The 13,462-nt window shown below is 35.0% G+C and overlaps 1 protein-coding gene across 1 annotated transcript; it reads right to left on the minus strand.

Moving 5' to 3' along the window:
- Positions 1–828: 828 nt before the first annotated feature.
- Positions 829–13,242, minus strand: LOC145611531 (uncharacterized). Its single transcript, XM_081666871.1, has 14 exons — positions 12,585–13,242; positions 10,149–10,235; positions 9,582–9,685; positions 9,395–9,445; positions 8,986–9,157; positions 8,527–8,847; positions 7,451–7,654; positions 6,828–7,343; positions 6,518–6,727; positions 6,032–6,220; positions 5,681–5,853; positions 1,966–2,118; positions 1,748–1,829; positions 829–1,633 (listed from the first exon to the last, which is right to left on the minus strand). The coding sequence occupies exons 1-14, from the start codon at positions 13,032–13,034 to the stop codon at positions 1,244–1,246; spliced, it is 3,102 nt and encodes a 1,033-aa protein (XP_081522997.1). The 5' UTR covers positions 13,035–13,242; the 3' UTR covers positions 829–1,243.
- Between the last annotated feature and the right edge of the window lie 220 nt (positions 13,243–13,462).

Here is a 13,462-nt window from a genome sequence, read left to right on the forward strand (position 1 = left end):
TTGTTTCATCCTCTTGGCACAAAGGAGAAGGTGAACAATCCTTCACCAAATGAGGATTGTTGAGAATCCTCTTCCCATTGAGGATCTCTACATTACCTAACTTCAAAGAGGATTACTCCAAATCAACAAAAATACCATACAAGAGGACATATATCCTCTCTGATATTCATGCTCTAAGGTTAACTTCTGTAGATAACAAATTACACATATATCCTTCAATTTTACGTGAGATTACATGTTTACCCCCAGATAAATATTTCAAGGTGATTAATTGGGCACAACTCCCCTATTCCATGTTTCTCTAAAATTAAAGTCTTTACTTTGACACAAAATGCTTTAGCTTTTTAAATAAATTGGTTAAATCATATGAAATGGAGTTAGAATCCATTTAATCTTTTTTTTTTTTTTTGTTTGGTGAAGTTTTTTAACTACAAAATCTCATACTCTAGTGGCCCAGGGTTTCTAGCTCTACCCCATACATATATTATCCATTCGAGCAATATAACCTAACAATTTAAACTAATATAAGTTTTAGAATCCATACCTCTAGTATGAACTCTATAAATCTATTCCAATCTAATAAACCAAACAACCCCTGAAATTATTGATTGCATGAAAGTTCAAGATTTGAACTTTTGATGGCAAAAAACCGACCACTTGGGTGTGTATTACAGAATTATTTAGGCTATGGATGGCGAACTTGTATAATATAATATGAATTTAAATTGATGCCTTAATGGCTTGTGATTTACTTATAATTCTGTATGAGTCTATCTGGAGCTAAAATGTATTGAATCAAATGGCTATAGTGCTATACTACGAGAGATATAGCAACAAATCGGAACAAAATTTGCACCTCATGCCACTGTCAAATATACAATTGCAGTAGACTATACATGTTCTATCAGCACCAATTAGTAAGCAAAAATAATTAACAAATGACATTGCTTCTCGCAACCTATTCATCATGCATCTGTCGCTGTTTGAACTTCAGTAATCTGATAACAAGAAGCTCCTGTCGACGAGTCATCTGTTCCACTCCATACTTTGTAGGTATTTCACCCCCGATAAAATATGAATATATATATATGCACAGTAATGAGTGATCTGTTAAGGTGGTTAGCAAAGAATGTCGCTGGCGTAGGTTGGCTTTATCCTTTTCCCAACGAAGTAAAAAGGTCAGGTATTTTGGGGGGAATCTGTGCCTTCCAATAACAAATTTTGGTTGAGCACTAGAGACTTCTCATCCTCCAAGAGATTTCTGTCTATATCCATACTTCATCCTTTCAAAAAGTTTCTCCTTAATTTTCCGTTTCTTATCCATTTTTATCCTGTATCTTTGCTCCCTTTCTCTTTCATATATACCTTGCCAATGCACCTCCCCTGTCAGTGGCCACAACCAGGCTTCACGTTGCAGGTCACCATCATCTGCAGCTTCTGCAAGGTCTTCGTCCATGATTTTCAAGAGTGTAAAGTTGAAGTATTTAACCCACATAAATCCCTTCCGTTGGTCTACTGGGTGCTGCTCTTCAAGCAGACCTGTACGTGGATCGACATATACCATCCTCCTTGCACTATGATAAGCCCAGACATTAACTAGAAGCTCCAAAACCCGGCAGTAACAGTGCTTTTTCTGCAGGAAGAAATAGGCAATTTTATTTAAATTTTTTTTTTCCAGTTATACATAGGTCATAGGGATGGACGCATCAATTTAGCAAAAAAAAAAAAAAAAAAAAAAAAAAAATACCTCAACTTCCGAAACTCCCAATGGACATGAAATTATTTTACTACTGTCATTATGTATGGCATCAAGAGAATCAACAAACATCCTGAGAGAAGGTTGCAATTTGTAACAACACATTGTCATATTTCTATATCAAGGGTGACATCTTCAAGAGTTCTAAGTAAAATTTGGAATATCAAACAAGAGCAAACAGAAAAAGTGAGTCCTTTCTTTACAGTTACCTGGTAAACATCATAAATTCTAGAAACGAAGGAGTTGGCATGACCCAGCTGTGCAAGGCAGACCAGTGGTCAGAGTCCTCAGGCATTGGGGGAAGGGCATCAACATTTAAAGGCAAGCCATACATATGCCTGAAAGCATCTTCAAATGCTGTTCTGAGAAAATTAAGAAGTATTCACGTTTAGCAAAAAATTGTCAAGTTTTAAACAATAAGCTTATGTTGGATATATGTAAAGTTTTAAGCTATATGAAGCCATGAAGGGTTTGGAAATAGCAAATTGTATTATCGTACTCACTCAGTGTGTGGCTCTATTAACATAATCAAACGACTATAAATTTAGCATAGGCACTATTATAAGTTGAGGAGATGAGAAGCCCCTAAAGGGCAAAAAGAGAACACAATACACATCACTTAGAAGAAAATGTTCGAGAATGATTAACATTACCAACTAGAAATAAAGTGGTAATTTAGGAAGGAAAGTTCCCTACAACAAGACAAGTACTTATATTTCATATGCCTCACCATTAGTTCTCGACTTTTTATATTTGATGCATTAGAATGATTTATTCCCTTCGTCCCAATTAATAATCACAATTCAACAAAATATCTTATCACTGAATAGAAATCCCATTTCACCTTAATATATTAGTTAAATCACTTTTAATCAATCAAACCTCAGTATCTTGTATTTTATATTCACCTTTAATCCTCCAAACCCCACTTTCTCAGTTTTTTTCACCTTTTTAAAAACGCGTGCAAAAGGCAAATGGGAATTTTATTTGGGGACAAGGAGTGTATTTGCAGATGACAACTTCGAATCAAATACAAATTTTCTTTAACATGTGCTAAGAAACAATGAATTTTATTACTCTGCACCACATATAGCAGCAAATTGGACTGCAGGCAGGGAAGTAAAAGCCAAACTTCCATTGAAAAAGGAGAGATTGGTAGTGGTATTGGAAACAAGTAACCTAATACGATGTTCTCTAACGAATTTTCACGCATTGTCCCATGAAACACCAGGGTCCTTATTTTGGCACGATACGACTTATGTCGCGAAGTGTCCGTGTCAACAAAACACGGACACGGGACACGTGTCCGACCCTTCCTTCACTATGCACTCGGACAACTCCATTAAGAGTGGAGAGGAAAAAAGAGAATAAGCATGAAAGAAAAACATATTTTGTTCAAAAACCACCATTGATATAGAGCAGATGGAGAGAAGAAGATTGCCATTTTAGTAAGAGAATTTACCGAGGAAAATATTAAAATAAAAAAATAGGGGTAGACATAATGAAAATTTTAAAGCTTTGGTAATATATAATTATTTGTATAAATTTAAGTGACGTATTGACGTGTCCCCGTACCCGTGAGTCTCCATGTCCTAAAATTTTGGAACTTGGAGGATAGGATGTGTCCGTGTCCGACACCCGTTCCCGAGTCCATGTAACATAGATCCTGTGTATCTTATGTTATACTGCTGGGGTTAAGGTTCTTATTTATTTATTCAAACAGCAAATAGGTGTAAAGTTGTACGAAGATAATTGGTATATTGCACACCAAAAATGACTAGAGTCCATTTAAATTTAAAGACAAATCACTTGAGACATATTCATTTCATATAAGCCTACTTATGAAGAAAATAGAATATCCCTTGAATCCAAGTCAAATAACAGATAAGACAGGTATAGTACACCCCTCTCTCTCTTTTAAATTAGTTTGCAATTCAAGATTGGATTTTTGAGGTACATACAAATCTAGAAAGAAATCAAGTGGTGTGTAAACCAGAAATAGATGAAAAGGAAAAAAAAAATCTAGAACTAGAAGAGTGGAAAGTTTGTATATAGAGATAAATAAGGTCTGAAGTGTTTCTCACAGCCTTTCTTGAAGAGAGAGAGAGAGAGAGAGAGTTAGCTGAAATGATACACACCTCAAACAGTGTCATTGCAGACAAGCCCATAAACTCTAAATTTCACAAATCACAGCTATAAGCCCCATTAAATCACCTTTTATCAATGGATGTGGCTATTGTAGATCAATAATTCTGCATAAGTACAATATGCCAGCTGGAAGCCTGGATGACTAGAGAAGTTAGGGTGTGTTCTCTTCACCTAAAAAAAAAGTTTCATGTCTAAAAAGTTCAAATAAGTTTCAATCAGGTCCAATAAGTTCCACTACTTCCTTCATTTGCACGTGTTTGAATAAGTTCATATAAGTTTCAATAAGTTCTATTGAGGAATTAGTGGAATTGATGGCTGGCAAACTAATCTTGAATAGCTGAAGAAAAAGAGAAGTAATCTTACTTTTTTTTTTTGGTATTCAAAAAATGAGAGGTCTACAATGAGTTAAATTTGTTTACTTCTGAGCATTTTCATATACTCCATAATTCCTCCATTTTTTTTAGATGACACGTTCAATTTAGGCACATACTTAAAAGAGAGGAGAGAGGATGTTAAAGGGGTAGACCATGTGTTTAGCTTAATTTATCAAGTCTGTAGTTGTGTCAACTAAAAATAAACTTCCCAAAAAGGAATACGCATCAACTAAAAAAAACCTACTCAAAAAGGAATATGTGTCAACCAAAAAAAAACAGAGGTAGTATTATGTAGTACACTGTTATAGACCCAGTGTCTACCACCACTAAGCCAATAAAGAACAAAGTAGCACACTAGCACTGGAAGACAAAAGAAATTAAAAAAGCACTAAGGAGAGGGGGAGCATGGGACTGATTTCTGATTCTGAATGGCAGCAGTAGAGAACAAGAACAATTGATATTAGGTTAATGTTTTGTAATGTGGCTTTAGTATATATACTGTAGTAGTGAAGGCAGGAGAGGATTATGTGAATTGTGAGAAAATATGTTGAGAGAATGGTAACCTTAAGTTACTAGAAGAGTGATAGCCTAAAGTTATCAAGGAGAGTAATAGCCTAAAGCTATTGACCTATCACTTTTGTATCAATTTCTGCCATTATCAGTCAAAATTGCAAGCTTTCATCTTTATTCATTTGAATTTTTTTTCAGAAATACTAAGCTAGAAAATCAATCTATTACATAGACTTTTATTTCAAGCAAATATTATGCTAATATCTAGAATTTTAGAGCACATCTCAAACCTATGTGTCCCATATTTCTGAAGCATTTTAATATGGGTAAATCAATAATTGACAGCTTCCTGTGCATCAGAGCCTCATAGGAAGGTCAAGTAGGGTCCCTCTCAGTCATAATCAAATTATTTAACTTAACTGTTCTATTTTCCTATAAAATAAAAAAAATAAAAAATAAAAAAAACTGTTCTATAATCTATCTCTATGGCTCTTTCACTTTAACTCTCACTGTCAGTGTTCCATGTACAGACTAATTCCAAAAAACAGAACGGAGAAAATGATCAATCCAGAAGCTCAAAAGAGAGGAAATATAACAACAATATCTGACAATTTAATATCCTCTGGAAGAAATAGCCACGGAAAAAAGTCCAGAAAAAACTTGCTTACATAAAATTGGAAAAGGACAAATTAACAACAACAAGACGTTGCCTTCTCACCTTAAGTTGAAACATCAATTATAAATTGAGCATTGAAGAATTTAATTAAGCAGAGTAAGGAAGCAGAAGATATAACATCCAAAAACCAGCCTTTAAGAATATTGTGAAATATATGGAGTATTACAAGACATCTCATAAGAAAAAAATATATATATAAACAATCAGATCCATTACCTGCAGTATCCTCCATTTAAGACATCACATACTGACCAAAAGGAAGTCAAGCTGTTGCTTTCTGAAAGACCTAGATCCATATCCAATCTTGTCCAGAAGTATATAGCTTCTCCTTTGGTTTGATGCTGTATTGTTTCTTCAAGAACCTTTTCTGCTTTTAACGACAGTGAAACCTGTTTTGCCACCACAAGATCAAACCTAAAGTCTGATCTCATATAGGAATAAGCACGGCCTAGTATACCAGTGTTACAGCCCATTTCATATGGATTTATTAAGGCTTGTACTCTTGTAAAACTCTAACAGAAGTTGCAAGATTAAGACCCAGGAAAAAAAATACTGCAGTAAAGTTACCTCTCTACCCGAAGCTTTCCATGACTGAAACCCAACCCACGGTCTCTTGTGAATATCATCCACCTTATGTGCAATAGAAAACATGCCCCCCATTTCACAGAGGAGATCCCGATAGTGCGGGTCATTTAAGATGGGAAGCCTATAAGCTGCATCCACATCATCTGAGCTTAACCTTCGTGTTCTTCTAGACTGCAATTAGAAAAACAGAAAAAGATGAGTACAACAGATTAATCAATAAGTTATGCACTGAACAAAGGTAATTCCAAATAATAAAAATCATGCAATTAGAGAATTATAATACATAACAACCTGCAAACCCACATCTTAACTTTCATTATTAGCCTGACAGTTGGGCTTTACAGTTTCATTGAACACACAATACTATAAATTAAAGCTAGGATTTCATCAGTTGCCTAAATCAACATGTAAAATTTTCAAAAAAAAGCTCCCATGATCTTCACAGTAAATGGTGATAATAGAACTTACAAGACTTAAACCACGATACAGGGAACCATGATGCAAAAGTGGCCATGTCCCAGCGCCATTATAAACTTCATAAATGCACATTAGACGACCCGTTCTTTGTAGCTCTCCATCATCCCTTTCATTTGCTTCAAACCTGAGTTTCTCAGATTTACGAGCATTTCGGTATATCTCATCCCAATTACCAGGGTCCTTCTCCATTCTTTCGTCAGTCTGTACACCAGACAATTATGACACCCATGAGTTCCTGTAGCAAGTCCATAAGACAAACTGAAAAAGAAATGGAGTAAAAAAAAAAAAAAAAAAGTAATGCCTGATCCATTTCTCGCCTCTCATACTCTTCAAAGCTTGCTATTTGTTCAACACCATCCAAATCTTCATTGCTCACAAGATCCCTTTCTATGACATCACTGTTCTCCACAGGTATATTTTTCAAGTTCGCAAAACTATTAAAATCTTCCTCCAGCTTTTGAACAATGCTAGACCCCTCTACTGTATTGCCTTCATCATCATTACTAATCATGTTGCCAGCTGTCTGTTCCATCACTTCACTAAAGGAAGTCCATTCCCATGAATCCTGTCGAATCTGAGATATCGGAGAAGGAAGCAACGAATCTGAAGGAAAATGAAGCACATCTTCCATCAGCTTTGCATGGCCGGTTATGGATTCAAAAGCTAGTAAATTCCTAGCAAGAAGCTTCCCGGAAGAGCCAACTGCACCAGCAAATTCAGAGAGTTTCCCTTCACTTGATATTAAATGCGAGAAGATTCTCAGCAAATCATCTGGATTATGTTTAGAGAAAATCATTCCGTGGACACCATCAACAACCTGCATTTTCCGAAATGATTTTATGACAGACAAATTCGAAAAATAGTTTCTCAATTTTCATGATAAACTTATTTGGATGTATAAAAAAAAAAAAAATAAACACTCACGTATTTGCTTATGACTGGAAGATCAGGTACAACTACAGGAATCCCAAAAGACATTGCCCTAATTAGTAACGATGGGAAGGCTTCTTCTTCTTGTGATGATCCATATAGAACTATGTCAGCCATCAATAAAGCTCCATTCACATCATGGTCCAGGCTATAGTGCCTCATGGAACCAGGACTAAGACGTAGGTGAGCAGCAACACCCTAAATCAAATGAAAAAAACATTAGAATGCAAGAAAGAATACAATAAATGGCAAAAGAAGATGATTGCTACTAAAAAGTCAGATTATTAGGTTCAGAGAGCAGCAAGTCTGTGCTCTTATTATGACCGACATTATAAACATAAACAAGTACCAGGGAGTTATAAGAGCTACTTCCTTTCTTACATAAGCTTTACAAAAGGATTAGTTTGGTTAGTAATTTGATTTTTCAATAATAATACTACATTATAGATTTTTACCCTATACTAGACAAATAGCCAACAAAAATGCATGCTTAATGTTCAAGGTTTCAAAACAATGGACTAGGAAATAGGCTATATAACTCAATGAACTATGTACATGATCTTTCCAAATAATTCTTCTAGGCTAGAAGCTTTCCTATAGGAGTCTTTTGACTAAACTTGGATTCTTATGGGAAATGGCATTTATGAAGCTATATTCAAGTATCTTGGTATGTTTTACTTTCAGTATTAACAGATACGCAGTCAAACAAAGTCTTAAAAATGGCAATAATAAAAATTAAAAAAATTTATATATATATCTAATTAGAATACATATCTTGGCACTGTTGTACTTTTGCAATATAATAAATACTTTTATGGACAATTACATCATATGATTTTCTCCTCAAAATTGATCTCTATTAAACTCAGTAAATTTAATATGCCTTGCATGTCTTCACAAGTCAACCGTATCAATCTATCCTCATAACTGAGTGGCTTTTAGTAGTAAATTGTAATGGGGGACTTCAGTATTGAAACTACAATCAAATCTCATTTCTTGGTGTGAAAATCCAACTCATACATTTAGAAAGAAATAGCACTTAAGAGTATACAATAGTGATGAATATTTACCTCTAAAGCATCATTAGATCCATTACTAGTGTTTCCCCATAAAAAAATAAATTTAAAGGATCCAGCAGCATCCTTCCCCTTGGCATACTTAGCAAGAAGGGGTGCAATAGTATGCATTGCAACAGCATAATCCCAAGATAGTTCATTGTAGAAGAAGGCACTTCCAAGAACCACAACCAGCACATCATCTACATCATAATCATTTTTCTTCCGCAAATCATTTCTGGAGTGGGTTTTAAGGTAGCTTTCGGCAGCCCACACATCTTTCGGTGATCCAGGAATCACAAAGAAATTTCCACCGTCAAGGGCACTATATAATAACTGTAAAATAATGATACAAACTGAGGATAGCAAAGCAAAATCTCAACCAAAAAAGATATCTTTTGTAAATGAAAATAAATTTTAAAAAGCTAGAGAATATTAGGAGTTTGATATTAAACCATAAGTTAAATAAATTACCGGTAAGGAAAAATCATGGAAGACAACAACATCAGCTCTGCCAAGTGCATGTCTCCAATGGGAAATAAGATGGTCCCAACCCATTTTGTCGTAATGTAGAAGGCGCTTTGCAAGCTTATCCTCTTGAATAATCCATATAAGTGGCACAGAACAAAATGGCTCCTGCATGAGGCTGCACAAATATAAAACTCACTGACCAGAACATCTGTATCTAAGAGACAATTTAAAGGTGGGACAATCAACTGACACTAATCCACACTATCACAGAATGGTAAAATATATGCGAACCTGGCAATTAAAAAATTATACCATACCTCAGTAGCACCAAGTTCAATTAAAGAAAAACTAAATGCAGTGGACAAAATATATATCTTCCATATAAAATGAGCAAGAGAAAGGTAGAAGATACCTTGATATTACTTCTTTTGCTTCAAGAGAGTCTGCAATGACACCTTCAAATCTGTATAAATAAAAGAACAAATATATCATATCAACTACTTCAGACAGCCAACTGATTGATGTAAGTGATTAATGGTGCAAAAACTTCTCTTACTACAATCATCCAATAAAGTGCAATAGTTAATGAGCAAACATACAGGGACCAATCAAAATGGTCATATCTTTCCAGATTTAAAATTGTCATTTGACCTCCTATTTCTTCCCACATTGTTCGTGCTTCACCATCCTTGAGAGCATACAACTGCCAACAAACAACACAATTGCGCATGAGGGTTCTAATCTAAATTTATTAAAAGTTATAAACAAGAAAACAGACATTCTGTAATGCAGAGTTCAAATAGATTTCATTTAAGAGGAGCAGTAAAGCCTGAAAAGATGAATATGAAGAAGAGACACCATAGCTTTCTTATGATGAAAATAGCTTCTTAGTATGCTATCCCCACACTCCTACCCCCTCCCACCCCAACTCTCTTTTTTACCCCAGGCTCCAATGCTGACTATATTGAAAGATGGAAAACTACAGAGACAAGTTTTATTTTAGTGAAACTAACATATTGCTAATTTTCATAATACCAGAACTCAATGCAGGAAAAGACAGTGAAACTTGTTTTTCAGTTAATTATAACCCAGTGACCTAATTTAGAAATAAACCATACACACATGATACGGAAGGAAAAAGAACGATGCATAATTCAAAAGAATACCTTCAGCGTGTAGCCAATATGTCGTAAATTCTTCATCACTGTGAATAGCATTAATGACTCAGAATTTTTCTTCAGGTTACCTAAAATCTGACACAATATGAAATACTTAAAAAATACATATAAATAATCTCACTGAAAAGAGGAGTAGAAAGGAGGGAGTACTATCATATGTTGCCATATTTTTTATAAAACTTTTACCACATCAAACAGAAGGGTTATTACAGGTTAGAAGAATTTTACGGAAGCTTACGACATTGAGTAAATAATAACCCGTCTTTTGCTTTCTTTAGTTAGCTACACGTCTCTTTACATTGTTTTCCCTTTCAGGAGAGAATATTCGACAATATTGATAGAATTCATTTGCAATTAAAGTTACATATGAACCATGAGCACTTTACCAGCTAAAATAGACCAAAGGCTGTTTGCTTAGACCATTAAGTCAACATTACAGGTTTTAAACCCTTTTCTTTTTTGATATAAATCACAAACTTTCAGTATAATTTTTCAGCATAAGGGATCTAACAATAAATAGAATTTCATACAAAGAGGACTGAGTTTGTAGTTAAATTAAGCAATGTTAGTCCAACCATTTCCACTGTTTATATCTCCTACACAATATGTTACTCGGACTCTCATACTCATGACCAAGTGTCAGACATGATTATTCTATTAAAAACTAATTCATATTTTTTTTTATTGATGAGGTGTCAAGTTTCCATACCCATGCCGGAGTGTCAAGGATTTGACACAAATACTTCAGATGAAATGAAGAGTCCGAGTAAACATAGCCTACACATCAAGAACGGCTTGGAAGAAATAGGAAGATTCAAACTGCAGCATCATAAATGTGTCATTGATGAACCCAATTAAGGTTTGCCAACCAATAGAAATTTACTGGCTAATTCAATGAATTTAAAATTTATAAGGTACCATACGAGGTACTTCGAGTCAGTTGCACATAAAACATGGGTTGGAAAAACAATATGATGTACTACCCTCGTTTATGACCCCTTAACATATACAAGTAAAGGTTCAAAGCCTAAAAAAGTTGAAGTTTCCATAACAAGATGGCAAATATGATCTTTATCCTTCTACTCTTTTAGTTGTTGCATATTTCCCCGATTGATCATCTCTTTTTTTTAAAATAAAAAAAAAAAGTTTGTCATAGACTCACGCCCAATTATTCTAATCTTTTAAAAACGTAAAATAGAATGAATAAATTGTCATAGACTGATACCCAATATTTTGACAAGTCAACAATAAAACAGGCTATTTGTAAACTTGCATACTCTAATATTATATTTTTGGTTACCGCACTGTCAAAGTAAACAACTTTGAAGTTAGGAGTCCTTATCAAAGTGAAATAAACAATGCGCCACTCCAAAGCTAGCTACACCTATAAAAGCACTAGCTCAAAGAAACACCTTGAACCATAATGTGAGAAAGAAGTGAATTACAGTGATTGGAGCCCATACAATGGCCTGATCTTAAGCTAGAAAAGTAACAGACCGACTACAAGTTATTCCTTCAACTATAGTCAGAAATCAAAAAGGAAGTGAAATACAGCGATTGGAGCCCATACAAGTTGACATAGCAATATAGCATAGTTCTAGAAGGTACTATGAATCTATGATACTCCGGATACTGAGACACTCAAAGTTAAAGAGCTTAAGTTTGTCCACTGAAACATTCAATTTGTTAATCAAACTTTGAGCTGTGATTCTCGCAAATTTCCACAAAATCGTAATGCTTTCTCCACAGTTCATGCAATTCAAGTGATAATCTCTCACGCAAACTTCTCTCATTTTCCTAAGAAAATTGCAACACTACATAATTAATTACCCCATATTCTCCATAAAACTCCATCCTGAAATCAGAAAAAACTATCACACCCTTTTGGTCTAACATTACAACCTAAATAATCAATTCTCAATCAATCACCAAGAACATCAAAAGATAAACTTTGTTCTTTCTCAAATTCTCTCATCTATTTGGCCAGAGTCTCGTCTCATCTATTTGGATCAGCTGACAATGCCAAATTGCCAATGCATGACTATGAAATTGAAGTTTCCATTTCCAGAATAAAAATGCAAACAGCCATCCACATTAGTATGAACATCAAACAAGAAATCTCTCCAAGGAAAAAAAAAATACTTCGAATTAAACTTCGTAAAACCATGCTCCCTCCGTCTCTAAATGTTGTTACATGAGCAACATTTAGAGACGGAGGGAGTAATAATTTGCAAATTCATCACAAAATCACGTATCCGATCGTTGTTATTAATGTTAAATTAATGCTTAGTTGCTTACTAGCTCGTTAAGGACTACTATACCAATCAATTTAATTCGAACAAATAGATCATTCTATTATTATAATTTGTATTATTTAATCACAACATTAAAATAATATAATACAAAATTAGAAGAACAACTTACAAGAGCAAGCTTAGGAGGTCTAACGCCATTCCTAGGCAACTTCCTAAGCAGATCAAGGCGACCTTCGTCTCGAAACCTCGCCGAAGTGACGAACCTCAAACCAGTCCCAAGCCTCAACCCGCGCGTCGACGCATCACCGCCATCACCGCCTTGCCTAAACACCGAAGTAATCGAACTCTGCAACACCATTGAAGCGAACGCAAATCCAAACACCGCAAGCAAAATCACACCATAAATCAACGAATTTCCTTTCAATTGAAACGATTTCCGACGCGAACGAAACCGGTGACCGGCGCTAGAAGATTGGCGATCGGAAAATTTGAAAGCGTCGGAATTATGCGGAAGAGGATGAGCGCGCTTGAAGAGAGATCGGTCGTGATTGGAACGAAACCCTAGATCGCCATTGTCGTCCGATGCGAGTTCTGCCGAACTCAGTGAGTTGCGGCCCATCACTCGACGAGTGAGAGAGAAAAGAAAAACGTGAGTGAGTTTGAGTGAGTGAAGGAGTGATGAAATTAGGAAATGTGATTGGAGTAACTAACTATCATAAGTCATGATCAAAGCATCTAATTTTATTAATTTAATTGGATTTTGTTTTGTTTAATTTAATTGGATTTTATTTGAATTTTTTTAATTAAGGGTTTGAGTTTATTTAATTTTTTGGCTATTAAAAGAAAGGGAAAAAGTGGGAAGTTTGGTGTATGATTACGTAATTTTGGGGTATAATAGAAGAATTGAGTGAAGAGACAAATTTTGCATGTGATGATCATGGTGGGGTGTTTTTAATAAGGTGTAGTTTAATGCGGCGGACTGTGCTCCGTCCGTCATTGTCGATGTTGTTGTCATATGATGATCTTTAAGGTTATGGTAGAGGAGAT

Source organism: Chenopodium album, chromosome 24, assembly GCF_948465745.1.
Source record: "Chenopodium album chromosome 24, dcCheAlbu1.1, whole genome shotgun sequence".
In the NCBI taxonomy this organism is placed as follows: Eukaryota; Viridiplantae; Streptophyta; class Magnoliopsida; order Caryophyllales; family Amaranthaceae; genus Chenopodium; species Chenopodium album.

Coding starts and splice junctions, on each gene's coding strand:
- LOC145611531 (XM_081666871.1), bottom strand. CDS start 13,034: ATGGGCCGCAACTCACTGAGTTCGGCAGAACTCGCATCGGACGACAAT. Junction 5,854..6,031: donor GGAAAGCTTCGGGTAGAGAG/GTAACTTTACTG, acceptor GTGGCAAAACAG/GTTTCACTGTCGTTAAAAGC. Junction 1,634..1,747: donor TGGGAGTTTCGGAAGTTGAG/GTATTTTTTTTT, acceptor TTCTTCCTGCAG/AAAAAGCACTGTTACTGCCG.